Genomic DNA, 18,248 nt, shown 5'->3' on the forward strand with positions numbered 1-18,248 from the left:
TGGGCTCAGCCATGGCTTGCTCCTCTTCAGCAATGGGTAGTTTGGGGCAGGCATGATGTGTTTGGCTTTTTATTTGATTCAAGTCTAGTTTTCAAATTGGCAAAATCCTCTTTATTAAAAAAAAAAATCCATTGTTTTTTCTGGACTAAGCACCAGCAAACTTAACAGCCTTCCTCCCTTGTGCAGCTAATGGCAAATCCAATCAATGCTTCACAGTTTATCCTACCTGGGTTCCTTGGAAATAATAGACTGTAAGCCTTCTTGCCTTGCAGTGGCTTCTGTCGTTCATGTTCTTCTCTGCAGTGGGACCCTGCTCTTCCCTGGCAGGACTGGGCATTTCATCACAGTGGAGGCAGAAGCTAGAGCAGCTTCACAAACCATTTCATTGGTCTTGTCTCTGCAGACTAGCATGAATTTTAACCCATTTAGGCTTTGGATTTCTGTCTGTCTAAGGTTGAGGCAGCTTTTATTTCTTTATCGCTTTAAATAATTGACTATGGGTTCTCCTGGGTCTCCATTCTGTAGACAGTGCACTTGTAAACATCGGATTCTTCACTAGATTTGGCTTGTTAAAATCTGTTCAGCTTTGCTTTTTCCTCCATTTTTCTGCTGCTCAGCCTGGCTCATTTTTGTCTCCACAATAGTAGCTAGGTGTGTCACCATGGCAAGCATATGCTGTATCACTGATGCAATGTTAAGCCAAAAGTCCTTTCTCCGGTTCTTGCTTTAATGCTTTTTATTCTCAACACCAGCTCATGTAAGTACAGTTTCTTTTATAAAATTTTTTACAAGAGTGTCAGTTGTTTCTGACCCAAGTTATCTGCACTGTTTAAGCGAGTACTAGTAGGTAGATCTGACAACAGACATCTCACTGAACAGAGAACCTGTAAACTGGATATGTTGAGCAAACCAATCAATAAGTCCATTGGATTGTTCACAGTCCTACCATTTTTACAACTGTAATCTAAAATATACAGTTCTTCCCAGCTCTAAGCATTTCCCAGAGCTTTGGTTCTAAAATGTGTTTACGCAAAACAGAAACTTAACAGAAACAGCTTCAGTTTTAAAATAAAGTAAAAAGCAATATCCTTTGTCTTTTGCTTCAGGTGAAAATGAATTGCTGAAGTTTTCGTCTATCAGAACATCTCATGATAAGATCCTACTAAAGTGGGAGCCGTACTGGCCACCTGACTTCCGTGATCTCCTAGGATTTATGCTTTTTTACAAGGAAGCGTAAGTAGAGGAGTCTGTACAATAACTATGGGGAGATGCCAACTCAGATGACCCCAAGCCACGCAGTCCCCTAGTAGCTCAAAGTACTTCCACCAACTATTTTTGACCTCAACGAGCAGATTTCAGACCAATCACTGTTACCACTGTTTAATTCTTGTAAACGTCTGACCATTTCATGTAAATTTCCAGTGTCACTTTTCTGCTGCACAGGTACTACTTATGATCCCTGCGTTAGCTGTGTCGGGTACAGCGAAAATACTCTAAAGAATAACTTAAAAATCATTACTGAAGCTCATTCAATTCAGCACTTATTACAGAAGCTATAGATTTTGTCACCTCTCCATTTGCACAGAGGAGTGGGGTATTTCTGTGCCCTTTCAGACTAGAGCCATTTTTAAAAAATCAGGGATATCAAACTGGCTCTGCTGAGGCTGACTGCAATTGGCCTGAATTATAGCTCACCCCATACACCCAGAATTTCTGTGAGATGTGAGAGGCATTCATTGGTCCGTGGGCTCACATCAAAGCCCTTGTCAACGGGCAGAAAGCTAAGTGAATTGATGACACCAGCGGTAAAATAAAGATTTTACAAAATCCCTTCCCAGGCAACTGCACCCCTTTCGTGAACTTGGAGCTCTGAGCTGTCCCATGGTAGGGAGCTCTTGCACAGCTCATGAGCTGTAGCTTGCTTCGGGAGCTAAAATGCGTTTTAAGGAATGGTATTCCTGGACCCTCTGACTGGAGATGACTGAACTTCTGGAAAGGAGCATTTCACTGTATCCTAGTGAGCAGGAGAGAGCTCTATAAGACTTAATTAAAAAAAAATTATTTAAACAGTAAAATTTAACTGCTTCAGTTCAGCTGATAAGAAGGCAGGACTGGCCAATATGACTCTGTACTTCCCAAGGAGGGTGACTTCCTGCTGAAGTCCCAGATAATTAATATTTCCTTCCCTATGTGCCAGATGTTCTGTAGGGACTACCTCTGCCATGGCCTGTCTCCTGCTCGCTTCTTGGGATTAGATTCTACTGTGGCTGGAGGAATATCGGTCTTCCATGTCTGGAATGGTTGTAGAGCCCATGCCCCTGAATTCAGTTTTTAAAAAACAAACCAGCCCAGAAGTGAGAAGTCTCTGGGATTCCTGAGCATCTTTGGGCCCTTGAGCGCTTCTGTGTTGTTTTCTCAGCTAGTGACAAGAACTAGTTTCGATCCCGGTGAGAACTGTTCTTTCCCCATGGGGCGACTCAAGCAGCTGTTCTGAGCTTCCTTCTAACAGATCACGTTACAGCCACCTTTGTCTGATGGCCATTTCATTCCATTCTCCTAAGCCAGCCGTAAATCTCTGGCTTTCCTTTAGCAGGGCCGCAGATTGAGTAGGGCATCATTTGGGACAGGCTGTATGAACAGAAGGGCAAAGGCCGGTCTCCAAATGTTGAAGCAAAAGTAGAATTCCTCCATTTTTGGAGAAGCTTTGGGTTCTGGCTGCCTCCTGCTTCAAGGCCGTTTGGAAGAAATAATGCCCATTCCCACTATCCAACCCCACTCACTGCTGGGCCATTGTACCATGGGCTCAGTGGGTTCGTTTGAGGTTGTTGCATTTTCCTTTATCTGCAACTTCCTTGGTGGCTGCTGTAGTGAGAATAATGTTCTGCAGACCAGTGGTTTGCTCTGGCTTGGTAAATCCTGTGTCTGTGGAGCAGTGACTAATGGTGCCACAAATCATCATCAGACAGCTGGATGTCAAGATTACAGGGTTCCCAATAGACTTCCTGGACAGACAGACTCCCTTCATCTCTCTGTGCCTCAGTTCCTCCAACTGACAATACCCTCCCCCAGCCCAGATTTTGTGATGCTCTGTTCGTAAAGCTCTTGGCAATCCTGAGATAAAGGATTATCATGGTCTTTGGTGTTTCATATTTGTTGTGATTATTTCCTAAAAACCTGCAGTTTGGATTCTATTAACGTGAGGCCTTTGTCCTTCTCTTTCCCTTGAAAAAGTCCATACCAGAATGTGACAGAGTTTGATGGACAAGATGCCTGTGGATCAAATAGTTGGACAGTGGTTGATGTTGACCCTCCCCCACGGTCAAATGAGCCGAAAGCTCAGGCCCAGCCAGGGTGGCTCCTGCGGGGGTTGAAGCCATGGACTCAGTATGCTGTGTTCGTTAAGACGCTGGTCACCTTCTCGGACGAACGAAGGACATATGGTGCAAAGAGCGAAATTATCTACGTCCAGACCAATGCTACTGGTGAGTACTGTCCCCTTGCATATGGCAAGGAAAAACATGCCCACCAAACTCCTTGCCTGAATGGTTCTTGGTCTCTCCACTGGCACCGTGTGCCCGAATATAATGCATGCAGGCTCCTTGTTCATTCTTTGTGCATGAGCGTGTTCACACCCTGGTGTAACCCTGCTGCAGTGTCATCAGGTACCACTGAATCTGGGATGGGGGAGGCCTGAACTTTTTTCTGTGCAGGACATTTCTCCCTTCATTTCTGTTTATTTGCCTGGTAAAGCAAACTGTTGAATCAGGACAAACTAAGTAATGTTGGAGAAAGGCAAGTCTTAATGTTCTGAGGCCTGGTTGGAAGACTTTAAGGAAATAATATAGCAGGGAATTGACCCTTCACTGGGGAGAGAGCTGAATTGAATCCCCATAATTAAGAACATAAGAACGGCCGTACTGGGTCAGACCAAAGGTCTGTCTAGCCCAGTATCCTGTCTACCAACAGTGGCCAATGCCAAGTGCCCCAGAGGGAGTGAACCTAACAGGTAATGATCAAGTGATCTCTCTCCTGCCATCCATCTCCACCCTCTGACAAACAGAGTCTAGGGACACCATTCCTTACCCATCCTGGCTAATAGCCATTAATGGACTTAACCTCCATGAATTTATCCAGTTCACTTACTTAAGTGCTGGCAATGTGTGTTTTCACTGTGCAAAACACACAAAATATAAAGATAGTCCCTGTCCAGAGAAGAGACAGGTGACATCAGGTGCATTGGAAGACCCAGAGTAAGAGGGTTTTTTTCCCCATCCCTTATTGTGGTGGTGGTGATGATGATGATCAACAATGAGATTAGGACCTGCGTCAGTTTGTGTATGCTTCATTCAGGGGGCAGTGGGAGGGCTCCAGTTTAGTGAAAAAAGTCAATAGCCTGTACCAGACAATAGGTGAGACTGGTACTAGCACTGCCAGGAGTCCTGTGGGGAGGGCAGGGTGGCTCTGATCCTCCTGTCTCTAAGGTGGGGCTGGCTGAGAGGGGTAACACAGTAACTCTCAATTCTGGGACCCCTGTAGATGGTCACAGGACAGAGGGTTTGGGGGAAATTCAGGGCTGGGAGGGTGTTGGGATCATTGTGCAGAAAGTAACTGGGTGGTGGAAGCCAGGGCGTGACCTGCTTGGTTGTAGGCTGGCTGTTGGTGTCGGGGCTGTGAGCCAGGGCAGCATAGCACAAATGGTGCCCAGAGTTGCAGGGCAGGCAGTGACACAATCCCTCCCTGGTCTGGGTTGAATCCCAAAGCGTCACAACAGTTCTTGCCTCGTATTCTCGGTCTCTTTTGGTACAGTGATCTGAGTGACCTCTGTGTCTTTCTCCTTTCAGTTCCCTCAGTCCCGTTAGATCCAATATCGGTTTCCAACTCTTCGTCCCAGATCATTCTGAAGTGGAAGCCGCCCTCTGAGCCAAATGGGAACATCACACACTACCTGGTGTTCTGGCAGAAGCAGCTGGAGGACAGTGAGCTTTTTGAACTTGACTACTGCCTGAAGGGTAGGTGCCCTTTTTGTCCATCCTGGGTTTAACATTCAAGCTTCCGGGCTCTGTTAGTCTCATACTAGCTGTGGGGTTTCTTTGTCATGTGGGAGGTGGGTGGGACACAGGATCGTGGCGTGTTAGTGGATGATGCTCTTGGAGCACACAGTGATGTAGCCAGAGCTTTTAAGGCTGTGTTCTCCCACTGTCTTTTGCATTGACCTGGTCGCTATTGCCAGGTCCGCTGTTAGAGATCGTGAGGAATGGCTGGCTGGCTGGTTGGTTTGAATGCAGTAAAATCAGATGTTTTAAGCCTTCTGGGATCTGCTTTCTGCTCTTGCTTCTCTTCATCTGGGTAACCAGTTTTATCAAAGCTAATAAGAGTGAGATGAAAATATTGTTGGGCTTCTGGAGACCTGTGGTCAGATTAATCTGAAATGTAACCCCCTCTGTGGCTTCTAGATCTGTCTTGGGGCTAAAGAGATTTATTGGTGTCTTTCCAAGTGTCATGACACTTCAAGCACAGATTGGAGCCAAAGGCTGTTTCACATCTGCAGGACTAGAGACTTCTAGACCCAAGATGTGAGAGAACTGGCTGTCTGAATGTTTCATGAATCCAGCAGCCCCTAGTTACAGGTTATATGCTTCACCCACCCCAGCTGGCAAAGTCGTGTTAGAAGACCCTTTTGGCTACAGCCAAGAGTATGCCGTGTTTGAAAGCCAGTGTAGGCAGCCCTTAAACATGTCACCAGTGAACAATGCCCTGCTGTCTTGCTGCGTGTGTCATAAACATCCACTGAAGTGGTGAACTCTGCCTCACCTAGGATCCTACTTGTAACCTCTGATCTGCCAATACGTACACCCCTTTCAGGGCTGAGGAGGGCATCAGAAATGTTGTATGCTGGCCCAACATGGCTAAGATGAGCTGATTTAGTGTTTGGAAATTCATTCAACTGGCGCATCCATGGCAGGATGGTTCACTGCTGCTGGTATATATGTGAAAAGCTGCCAGCCAGGATGCGGCATCTGGATTTCAAGGCTCCATGTGGGGAAGAGACACGCCAAAAGGAATGCCTAATCTATGTGACTTAAACTGCTGTGCCAATCAGCTAATGACTTTTGCAAGGCGGTGTGTGTGATCTAAGAATTCTTTTCTCCATAGGACTAAAATTGCCTTCGAGGACTTGGTCTCCCCCTTTTGAATCTGAAGACCCTCATAAATATAATCAAAGTGAAAACGAGGACATCAATGGAGAATGTTGTTCCTGTCCAAAAACTGACTCTCAAATACAGAAGGAGCAGGAAGAGTCTGCCTTCCGCAAAATGTTTGAGAACTATCTCCACAATGAGGTGTTTGTCCCCAGGTAACCAACTCTGCCACTGCTGCTACGTTTAGTTGGCTTAGGGTGGGGAAATATAGATTGACAAAGTCAAACTGAAGACAGGGTTTGGTCATGTTGCCAGTCTCTCCAGGGTACTTTTGTCAGACAAAGATATCTACAGGGCCGTCTAGAGCAAAATCTGGATGGATATGTGGCTGAGACTGGTGAAACTAGAACTCGAACAACTGATATTACCTCAGTTTTGGGAAACCCCAGTTTGCTGCGTGATCTCAGCATTCTCCTCAGCCTGACCTCATAAACTGAGAAATCTCAGTGAATTATTAAAAACCTGGAAGCTTATTTAAACTTGTGTGATGCCAGAAATGACCGTTTCTTCTGCCTGAAACTTTTCTGCAGCTTTTGCGCAATAGCCACTTAAAAATAAAAGAAGAAAAAGGGAAGTTTTACCATGCCACAACCTTGTCTTTTACTGCGGTATTTGCGGTCTTCCCTGTACTTAGCATGGGAAATACCTCCAATACCATGAGGAATGTAACTGCTGTGGGTGGTAAATGGCCTGTTTTGAATGGCACACACTGTGTCACATTAAGTGACGTTGAATGTGTTCGCACTTCATATGAGTTACAGAGAATGCACTATGAGAATCAAGTTGGGGTTGGTAGTAATTTGCTCTCTAAACTATCATAATGAGTTTCAGGCATCAAATATGTTCTCTGCTGGTTGCACTTAACCAGAAAATATTTATTTGCAGCTGCCTGACAAAGGCCTAGCTATGACAATGAACGCTTTTATTAAAAGTGCAGTACTAAACAGCATTCCTCTCTCTGAGCCTGAGTGAGTGATGCCTGCCATTGGCACATGGAAGCATCTGCAAAGTCCCTTACTTTGCTATTTTCTTGGTGCTTGTGCTGTGGAGATGAGCAGGTTTCAGTGTGAAATGTAGAGCTACAGTGGGATTGCCCAGGACTCTGTGTACTCAGCAGGCAGAGAGGATACAAGCCATTATCACATAGGCAATATCCTCTTGATCTAGGCAAACGGTTCTTATAATGTGATTTTTAATTTTATTGTGCAGCCAGCCCAGGATGCTTCTCAGGCCAGTTTCTGGGGTATGTATTCTAAGAAGAAACCAATACCAAGACACCACCTTGTCAGCCTGCTAAGGAAGAAATCTCCAGCCCTGTTACATTAATTAATTTACTAATACAGGGCCCCTTCACTGTCATAAGCCAGCAGCAGACACACAATCCTCCTGACATGTAGTCTGCCTGCTAGGTTGCCTTTTGTGATGAGTGGCAAAGTGAATTAGAGGTTGTTTTGCTGCTGTTTCTTGCCTGCTAGTCTGCTCCAGGGCAACTTATCCAGGGTCTGGCAGCAGAATAGGATATGTATTTAATTCCATATCTCATTTCCGCTGCGGCTAACTGCCAATGGCCTCCTCCCTACCAGCATTGCAGAGACCCCTACTTGAAAGCAGAGCCTGCTTGGTCACGAAAAGGATGACCAGGCCCTTGTAGGAGACTAGCAGGAGGCTTGTGAAATTGTGTGGGGTTGTAAGCAAAAGGTGGTAGAAGTAGTAAAGAGGGGCCCATCTCCCCCCTGATTGCCTCCCTGTTGGCTCTCCTTGCTTCCTTTCAGCTTTTTTCCTCCTCCTTCCCCCTTCCCTGTTTGTTACAGGAAACCTGTTCCCCAGGCAATGGCTGTGCCCTGCCACAGACACACCCAGCCAGCCTGAATTCCACTGCTTCTCTCTCTTTTTTTGTGTCTGACCCACTCTCAGAACTCGGGCTGGGAAGGAGTGTCACAAGGACTGCTCCCTGGCCAAGTGCAAGGCGGGCATTGATCGAATAGGCTAGGGATTTCTTAAGGCACTGCCTTCCCATAGCCGCCTTCCCAGCCATCAGTAGGGAACTTTTCACCCCAGCTGCGAGGTTCGTGACTTCCTCTTGCAGCTGAACAAACTGGTGGTCACAAGCTGACGTTTTGTTTCTTCTTTATCACATTGTTTGCTCTTGTACTGGAAAGAGTTTCACACAGGGATGAGCAACAATAAGGAAGAGGCTTCCAAAGCAATTGGAACGTGAGAGCTCGAATGGGGGTGGGGAGTATTGCATTGGAAAAAAAATAGAGCGAGGTTCAAATGCCCCCTCCTCCTGAAGGCTCACCTCTGAGAAAGGACTTTATGGCCGCTACTGAGCCAGTAAATACTTCTGATTTGGCCAGGGCTATCCCTGGTGGGTGTTCCCAGGTGTTTCCCCTCCTCTGGGACTGGGCACTCTCTCACAGCGCTGCTAGACCCAGCCTCTCTGGGGGACAGGAGATCAGACCTGGGTATGTCACAGAGCTAACCACTGAAGCCACCTGAATAGCCTTGGGTTGTATTGAAAAGAGAGGCTGGAATGACAGTGAGGAGAGCAGAGAGGATTTAGCTTTAAATCTAGGAAGGGTTAGTTAATTATTTTTTGTCAAGATCCAAATGTATTGGTCAAGATATAGTCAAGGTCCAGACTCCGGAGAAAACTTAAAAAAAAAACCAATAATAATAATAATAATAATAATAATAAGTAAATAAAAAGACTTTGGGGTCTGTTCAAAGCCTCTTTCGGTCCGATTGGTCCCGTGTCCGCCTATTGACTACCCCGATCTAGGACAATAAAAGACCTTGAGTTTGCAACTTCAGAAGCTTTTCTTATTCTCTAGCCTTTTAAGAGTTTTCTGTATTTCTCCATTCACGGCTCTGTTAGAGGAGAGCGCCGAGCAGCCCAGCTCTCATCAGGGAGATTTACTGTTGTACTTGTGAAAAACAAAAATAATCTCGGACTTGGGAAACTGCGGAGTCAACACTTTGTAAACAGTGGGGAAGAGCTAAATTGTGACATGAAACAAGATTCTAGTTACCCATAAAGATTCCTTGGGCTGGGTGGGAGGGGATCTGTTTTTTATTGTGACCTAGTATTGCCTCTTTGAACTCTGCCTCATTATTAGAGGGCACAGTTCAGAGCAACGCGCAAGTTAGGAGAACAACAACTTAAAAATGGTTTGTCTGGAGTTAATTAGTAATTACAGGAATAGAAATCTAAAGCTGAGAATGTGCTGTGTTGAGCCTACCATTTGGTGTTGCGTTCTCTCTTGCCAGTGAATTTGTCTGTATTACTGTGTGAAACATAATGTTTAATTCAACGACATTTTACATCTGCTTTCAAAGAGGTTGCATTTGTTTTTTCAGAAAAATAACATCAGGGAATGGAACTGAGGACTCTAGGTAAAAACCAGACCCATGCAATCACCTGCTGCAATTTTAGTTAGCCAATCATGTGCTTGATACTCTGAGGGTGGCAGTGGAAAGTTCAATTCAGCAGCAAAGATTTGCTTCAATGGCTTGTTGCATTTGTAAACTCTGGAGATGTTCATAGTTCCTTTCAGATGACTCATTTTAATAGCAAAGATCACAATTGTTCCTTTGAACATGTGATTTGGATTTTAACCTGTCTGGTAAGAGAGTGATGGAAAACTTTCTTCGAGGGGAACAGGGAACATGGATTCCCCTCAGGCAACTAACATTGATTGTTCCTGGCATAACTTAGATCCCCCAATTCGCTCAGAGTTCCCAGCCTAGTTGCAAATGTGATCACAGGATTCAAACGCTGAGTGTAACTGTTTTGATTTAACATAATTTGGAGGGGAAAAAAAAAAGGGAAATCAGGCTGGTGCTTGGTACTGAATTCTAGTGAAACAAAAATGTCCCCTTTTCTGGTTTTGAAGTTAACTAGCAGCTCTCTCTTACAGTATGGGGGACTGTCAAAGTCATGTCTGACAACTTGATAGTCACAACAGCAAGAAGTTGAAGTAAATCTGCTAACTAATGTACAGTAATTTGAAAGAAAAACTTCAGTTAACCACTATGGAATGTTACTAATGTATGCGATGTGCGTCTGGCAGTACTGGGATCTTTGTTTAACTTTATTCTTTAAAATGTTGAAAAGAACATTCAAGACCTGGTTGATGTGAAAGGGTGAAAATTCTCTTCATGTACAAAACAGAAACTATAGGGCTCAGAGTAGTGGACACACACTCCAGTGAGCCATGAAACCAGTCTGATGAATTTTAAATGCAGGTTTAGGATGCCTGGAATATGTGCAGCATCCAATATGCTCAAACTCAAGGCTTAGGACATGATCCCATATGGCCAAAGCTACAGTAAATGCGGGCGAAGTCTTGAGACTTGAAGTCTTGTTAAGGCAGCATCCTACCTCTGCAGAACCCAAAGATTAGTAACATCATTATCATGTTCAGCTGTGCTGAATTGGGAGAACTTGAGTCATTGCATACTTTGGCCTTAGCTTTTATTATTGCTATGTACAGTTATGAAACAAAGGTAGATCAAGACCACAGGCACCACTAAAAGGAAACGTTTCTGCAAAGACATTGAGACAGGGTTGTTAGAACAAAAAGTTCTGAATTCTTTAGTTTGTGCTGCATTGCAAGTGCACTCTACTTGCATTTGAGTTTTCAGATGAACTCTGAACTCCCAGATAAATATGTTTGAGCTAAATATGGTGAATAATTTCTTAAATGTATTGTTCTGCAGGCCATCACGAAAACGAAGAGATCTTGGCAGTGTGGCTAATGCCACTGTGGTGGTACCCACCATCCCATCTTCGTTGAATACCTCCTCTGCAATAGCACCTGAAAATGTAGAGGAACAGAAATGTTTTGAGAGAGTTACGTCTGAGTCCTTGGTTATCTCAGGTCTGCGGCATTTTACAGGGTATCGCATTGAGATCCATGCTTGTAATCATGATGCCCAAGAATCGCGGTGCAGTGTCGCAGCATATGTTAGTGCCAGAACCATGCCAGAAGGTGAGTTGCCTTTACTCAGCTTTGCTTCAGGGGAATCTAATATTTTTAAATGGCTGTTTTCTCGATGTGTTAGCTGCATTTCAGAAAATGCCTTGGGAAGCTTATGCTGATGAACTAGGCTGTACCTATTGCTAATAAATATCCCTGTTCATTGGTTAGGTGGGAAAGCCTGACATATTGGGCTGGGCCAGGTTTGCATTTTGTAAAATATTTTAGAACTTAAGAAAAGTTTTTTCTTAACATAACTTTGTAAAAAATCTGTTGGTTTTAGCAAAGGCTGATGACATTGTTGGTCCAGTTACCCATGAGCTGGTCGAAAAAAATGCTGTTCATTTGAAGTGGCAGGAGCCAAAGGAGCCGAATGGGCTAATTGTGCTATATGAAGTGAATTATGGGCGTCTTGGGGAGCCAGAGGTGAGAGCTTCTTTCATTCAGCCTGTCCATAGGTGGTATGTGAGTAGGTGTGCACTCTACACACTTGCTCTAACATGGGGAGAGAGCTGGTAGTGGCAGCTGGGAAGTTGAATTTGCATATTCCTACATTCCCTGGACTCATCTCCTCCATATCAAGTGTCAGGACAAGATCAGAACTGAGACTGTTTGAAGCAGAGCCCACCAACTGCCTCCATCACCACTGGTTCAGTAGCTTTCTTGGTATGGACATATTAGAATGGAAGACCAATGAATTCCAGAGTGTGTGTACCAAGGAATGCTGTGACACAGCCGGCAATCGTGTGGGCGCCAGAAACTTTGGTGGCACAATCAAATTGTCAGTGATGGTCGTAAACTGAATATAGCCGCACCCCCTTTAAAGAGCTAGCCAGAGTGCGATGTGGATGGTGCTCAATCTTCAAGGAGACCACATCCCTTTGGAATTTGCCATGATGATGAAAGTGCCCTGGACTGTCTTTCTTCTTGGTAATGACTGGCTGCAGCTATGCACTCCCCTCCTGCAGGAGTAATGTGGAGCACAGCTCTGCCCATAGGGTGTATCACTATATAGCTTCAAGGGAGGACTGGCTGCAGGAGTTCATGGAAACCCAGCTGTGGAAGTTCTATTTTGCATGATGTTGCTCCAGAAATGCAAGGCAGCCCACCCTGCCCTGTTCTAGTTTGTCTGGTTTCTTTTTTGCATGAACTTACCAGCCGCTCTGGCACAGAAATGTGCCCACTCTTACCCTCTGGGAATGTGTTCCATGGTGATGGACAGCACTACAAATCGGTGTCCTCAGCATAAATCTCATTTGTTAGCCTGGTGCAGGGATTTCTGTAGGGATTTTAGTGCACAGAAAGCTATGGAAACAATATAGATGTAAATCTCAGCTGCTTATTGCGAAACAATTGAAGTTACAGTTCAAGGATATAATAAATGGCAACCCTGACCCTGCAGCCTGAACTGCATGGGCAGAACCCAATGCCTGGGCAGGGTTCCAGTGGGGCTCTGCATGGGTGGAAGGGTTTGCCTGCCCAGCTCAAACTGCAGAATTGAGGCCCAGTACAGCAAATGGCATGCGTCCCACATGATCTAATACTACTTAACAATGAGAGGCAAACCCAGGATATGCTGTTATAATGGGGAAGATCGGAGCATTCCAACACACAATTATTTGTCTCTTTGCTGTCCAGGGGAACTGTGAGGGGGGGAGTCCTCATGCTAATAACCTGTAAAAGGTATCCGTGGGAGGACTTCCTTTGAAATAGCTTGTGATTTAGCTCTTGTCTTCCTTGGTTGCTTGTTGTAGCCCTGTGCTTAGTATGAGCTTCCTTCTTGGGTGATCAGCAGAATACTCCACTTGCAGAGTTAACCTTTGGACTAACAAAGCTGCTGTTCTTGTTTTGTTTTCTTCATCTTTGGGCAACATGTTTTTATGGCTTTCCTTTCTTTGCCTTTCAAATCCAACTCTCAGAGTGATGTGCAGCCCTTCCCTCCCTGCAGTGGGCTGGGTACGTGCTGAGATCGGTGAATGATTTCATGAATAAATAGTGTTAGGAATAAACTACTGCTAGTCACTGAACTTCTTTGGCTGTTAAATATGTGCCTAAGTTATGAGCTGGTAGGAAGGCTGAAGTCTTGGCCTTTCTAGATCTCCCGCCCTTTTGTTTGTTTAAAAAATCTTCTTTTGGTGTTTTGAATGTTGATTTGATGCCAAATGAAAATCACAATTAACTGGGGTATTAGAATTCTCAGTGGCTTTCATAGGAAACTGCCCACTGGCTGCAATAAATCATTATGATGTTAGCTGAAATGCATTTAAAAGCACCCAGATGTTAGTGATATAAATAAAAGCCCTTCCTAGACATCCTCTTGGACAAAGGCAAAAGGACCCTGGGGACTCATGGCGCTCTCCTGTTCTGACTTGCAGTAGCTGTATTTGATGGTGTATAAACAATGCAGGTGATAAGCTGCCATGCTGTGCTCTGGCTGCCTGCCTGCTAGCATGTTAAGATACATAGCAATGTCTGCTCTAGCAGACTCTGAAATCCACCCCCAATGCCAGAATTGCTCTCAGTTGTTACATGTCCCAGACTCTCCACCCAAGTACAGGTGCTGGAAAGCTTAACTAATCTGGGCTCTGGCAGTGAGCTGGGGGTGAGGGGAGACTCCAGAATGTCAGGATAACCCTTGCTAGCAGCATCCCCCTCTTTACATCCCATTGGCAGAGCCAGCCCCCATGAAATCAGGTCCTGAGTGACTTAGTGCTTTAGAATTTATAGTCTAAACACACCACCTGGAATCGCACTTGGAAACTTGCAGGGAGCCAGCACCGATTATGGTGCTGCACTTCATCTTCCCCAGCGCTGGTGTCTGGGGGAGTTCTGAGGAACAGCCATGTCTTGAGGTGCGAAGGGCCTGGATGACTGCAACAGGGGCTGAATGTCAAAGAGGTGCACATGCTTGTTTCATTGGGCACAGGCGAAGAGAAGTGCTCTCGAGTAACAGCCTTAGGGCAGGCCAGATCTGAGAGCTCGTAATTCTTGGTCACAAGTTGCTATTTCCAGCATCATCTCAGTCTCCCTAGACACCGGGCTGTTGTGCTGTGCCCTCTGTCTATTGGAGTTCAGCAGGGGCTGGACGGAGAAGATTTGCAGATTAATTTGTGGAAGGGAGGTTGGTAGTTACAGGCCTCCTGACTGCTGCATTCTTCAAGAGGCGGTGAAGTAAAGCTGTTGTTTTCCATCCTCCTGCAGGAGGCACACTACTGCGTTTCTCGTAAGCAGTTTGCTAATGAACAGGGCTGTAAATTACGTGGACTACAGCCTGGAAACTACAGCATCCGAATCCGAGCCACCTCGCTGGCAGGAAATGGGTCATGGACAGAGCCCTCATATTTCTACGTGGCTGATTATTGTGAGTTTGCTTATTCAAAGTTTAATGTTTTAATAGAAATCCGGGCTATTCTCTGGAGGGGGGAACACAGCACAGAGCAGGGGCACTGGAATAGAAGTGCATGGGGAAAAGTAGAGTGATACGGGGATTACAAGTGGCAAGCGCGTTAGAGAACCTTGAAAATCAGTCTCTTAAAAGCTGCTCTATTTCCTTCACTTATTTGTTAACGCTGAGGTCACAGTCCTGGGTGGCCATGCATTGCTTGCCAATGGCTTCAGGGCAAAACAAACTGTCTTCCCATGTGTGAGCTTAGAAACCTCTGGAAATGGGCTCTTTGAAACTGAAGAGCTGCCTTCTGCATTGAGTTGAATACCGAGAAAAGCACTCCCATCCACTTTGTGTCGGAAATGGCTTTGCTCTGCTCTTGAGTTTGGGAGCGCAAGAAGGCAGTGAAGATGGAGATCATTTGGGAGCCACCTCTGGTTCTAGTCAAAGTTCCCATCATCAGGGATGTTCCTAAGCACTTCGATTTGCCCACATTTGACATGAATTAGCCAGCTAGCTGGATCGTATGCAGCCGTCAAAGTGCTGAGGTGCTTGCCAGTCTCATTCAGGGTGGAGCACAGCAGGTTTGGATAGGAAGAGATTCCTGCCTTGTGCACTGTTGGGCCAACTCTGTAGTGCCATGGAGCACCTCTGACTCCTGTCACTTTGGCAGAATCTCACTCTGTACTCATGGGTGTGCAGGTGTTCCTGGCGGGATTTCAGTCAAGAAAAGACTAAACTGCTTGGAATCCCACGTAACGCTTCTCTCTTTTTTTCTCTCTCTCTCTCAGTGAACCCTCAGTCTAATATTGCTGTTGTTGTTGTCCCAATCATTTTTTGCATAATAATTGCTGGAATTATTGGAGCTGCCTACGTATTTGTGAAAAAGAGGTGGGTGATGTGTATAGCTCTCACCAGAACAACAAAATGTTTTACCAAAGAGATATGCTAGTAGTTTTCTGTGGCTTTATAAAAGAGGTAACAGATTTTAGCAGAACAGCTAAATGACTTGTCTAGGAAACATCTTGCATTTGGAGATCTGAAGTTCAGGAGCTGTTATCTGTCCTGTGCTTTGGGAGTTGTTTTAATTACATGGCTGTATGTAGACTCTAAGGGCATGTCTACATGGCAACTAGACAGCTGCGGCTGGCCCATGCCAGCTGACTGATTTGCAGGACTGAGGCCACAGGCCTGGTGGAGCCCAGGCCATAGGACTCTGCGAGGTGGGAGTGTCCCAGAGCTTAGGCTCCAGTCTGAGCCCAGAAGTCTACACAACAGTGAAACAGCCCCGCAAGCCCAAGTCAGAGAATCTCAGGGCTGGAAGGGACCTCAGGAGGTATCTAGTCCAGCCTGCTCAGAGCAGGACCAACACCAACTAAATCATCCCAGCCAGGGCTTGTCAAGCCGGGCCTTAAAAACCTCTAAGGGTGGAGATTCCACCCCCTCCCTAGGTAGCCCATTCCAGTGCTTCACCACCCTCCTAGTGAAATAGTGTTTCCTAATATCCATCCTGTCCACATGAAAGACACCCTCCCCCTCAAGGCTTACGTTAAAAACTTCCTTGTCCTTGGACAGTATTGCTGCCACCACCAAGTGATTTAGCCAAAAATTCAGGAAAAAGGCCACTTGTCCTTTTAAAATACTGAGGTCTGTGCTTCTGGTTCAAAATGATCCCACCGCGCTGCCACAATTTCAGGGTTCCCCTAGACCAGAGGTTCTCAAACTGGGGGTCGGGACCCCTCAGGGGGTCGTGAGGTTATTACCTGGGGGGTTGCGAGCTGTCAGCCTCCACCCCAAACCCTGCTTTGCCTCCAGCATTTATAATGGTGTTAAATATATAAATAAGTGCTTTTAATTTATAAGGGGGGTCGCATTCAGAGGCTTGCCATGTGAAAGGGGTCACCAGTACAAAAGTTTGAGAACCACTGCCCTAGACCTCCCCCACTGCAACTTGAGACCATTTCTTCTTGTTCTGTCATCTGCCACTACTGAGAACAGTCGAGCTCCATCCTCTTTGGAACCTCCCTTCAGGTAGTTGAAGGCTGCTATCAAATTCCCCCTCACTCTTCTCTTCTGCAGGCTAAATAACCCCAGTTCCTTCAGCCTCTCCTCGTAAGTCATGTGCTCCAGCCCCCTGATCATTTTCATTGTCCTCTGCTGGACTCTCTCCAATTTGTCCACATCCCTTCTGTACTGGGGGGACCAAAACTGGACACAGTACTCCAGGTATTTGGCCTCACCAGTGCCAAATAGAGGGGAATGATCACTTCCCTCGATCTGCTGGCAGTGCTCCTACTAATACAGCCCAATATGCCGTTGGCCTTCTTTGTGCTGAGGGCACACTGCTGACTCACATCCAGCTTCTCATCCACTGTAATCCCCAGGTCCTTTTCTGCAGAACAGCTGCTTAGCCAGTCCGTCCCAAGCCTGTAGTGGTGTGTGGAATTCTTCCATCCTAAGTGCAGGACTCTGCACTTGTCCTTGTTGAACCTCATCAGGTTTCTTTTGGCCCAATTCTCCAATTTGTCTAGGTCACTCTGGACCCTATCCCTACCCTCCAGAGTATCTACCTCTCCCCCCAGCTTAGTGTCATGTGCGAACTTGCTGAAGGTGCAATTCGTCCCATCAGCCAGATCATTAATAAAGATGTTGAATGAAAACGGCCCCAGGACTGACCCCTGTGTACTCCACTTGATACCGGCTGCCAACTAGACATTGAGCCGTTGATCACTACCCATTGAGCCCAACAATCTAGCCAGCTTTCTATCTACCTTATAGTCCCTTCATCGAGCCCATACTTCTTTAACTTGCTGGCAAGAATACTGTGGGAAACAGTATCAAAAGCTTTGCTAAAGTCAAGATATGTCACATCCACTGCTTTCCCCGTATCCATAGAGCCAGTTATCTCATCACAGAAGGCGAACAGCCCCGTGAGCCCTAAGGTGACAGAAACACAAGGCACAAAACTGTAGAAATACTGAAACTTTTTATGTATCTGTCTTGCTTCCAGACAAACTGAAGGACCAACTGGGCCACTCTATGCATCCTCTAACCCGGAGTACCTGAGTGCCAGTGATGGTGAGACCATGCTGCAGTTCTGACCATTCCAATGCTTCACTTGGTTTGGAATTATGACTTGGGAAACATGGATCAATATATAAAAGCTTAAAGGATGTTCTTGTCCATTCGTGGGTGGGCAAATGTTGCCACTAGAGCAATTCTAGGGTAGAGAAGAGGAGTTCAGTTAGTTTAAAAAAAAATAAACCCACTTTTGGGTTGGCGATAACTATTGGGAAGTGGTGTGCTATTAACATGCTCACTACTTTGATCTGTGTGCTGCAGCATAGGGACATAAAGCAGGTGATGCTGGGATTTTTACTGCCACTCTTGGCTGTTGTATTTCTCCAGGTTTATTTGCTCAAGAATCTCTGGTACATTGATGCTTTGCAAAGAATATCTAATGAGATCACAATCAACACTTGCATCTTTCACATGCCCTGCATTTCTCAGGGCTACTCTGTGTAATCCACTGAAAAGGGTTTGGAAAGGAGTTTCCTCCCTTTCCTGCTGTAGGAATGCCGGTGAGGTTGGACAAATACACTGTGTTTAAGCAAAGTACTGTGCATCTAATTTCATTGTGTTAAGAGGAGTAAGAAGGGGGCTGTTTACTGGAATCCAGCT

The 18,248-nt window shown here is 45.6% G+C and overlaps 1 protein-coding gene across 1 annotated transcript in view; it reads left to right on the forward strand.

Moving 5' to 3' along the window:
* The window catches only part of INSR (insulin receptor), a 100,905-nt gene that overhangs the window by 69,122 nt on the left and 13,535 nt on the right, over positions 1–18,248 (forward strand). Inside the window, exons 7-15 of the mRNA XM_044998526.1 lie at positions 1,107–1,233; positions 3,232–3,482; positions 4,842–5,009; positions 6,154–6,355; positions 10,923–11,194; positions 11,466–11,608; positions 14,384–14,543; positions 15,359–15,458; positions 17,578–17,645. Of these exons, the coding sequence (XP_044854461.1) occupies positions 1,107–1,233; positions 3,232–3,482; positions 4,842–5,009; positions 6,154–6,355; positions 10,923–11,194; positions 11,466–11,608; positions 14,384–14,543; positions 15,359–15,458; positions 17,578–17,645 (1,491 nt within the window). The remainder of the gene's footprint in view (positions 1–1,106; positions 1,234–3,231; positions 3,483–4,841; positions 5,010–6,153; positions 6,356–10,922; positions 11,195–11,465; positions 11,609–14,383; positions 14,544–15,358; positions 15,459–17,577; positions 17,646–18,248) is intronic.

This window comes from Mauremys mutica, chromosome 24, assembly GCF_020497125.1.
Source record: "Mauremys mutica isolate MM-2020 ecotype Southern chromosome 24, ASM2049712v1, whole genome shotgun sequence".
In the NCBI taxonomy this organism is placed as follows: Eukaryota; Metazoa; Chordata; order Testudines; family Geoemydidae; genus Mauremys; species Mauremys mutica.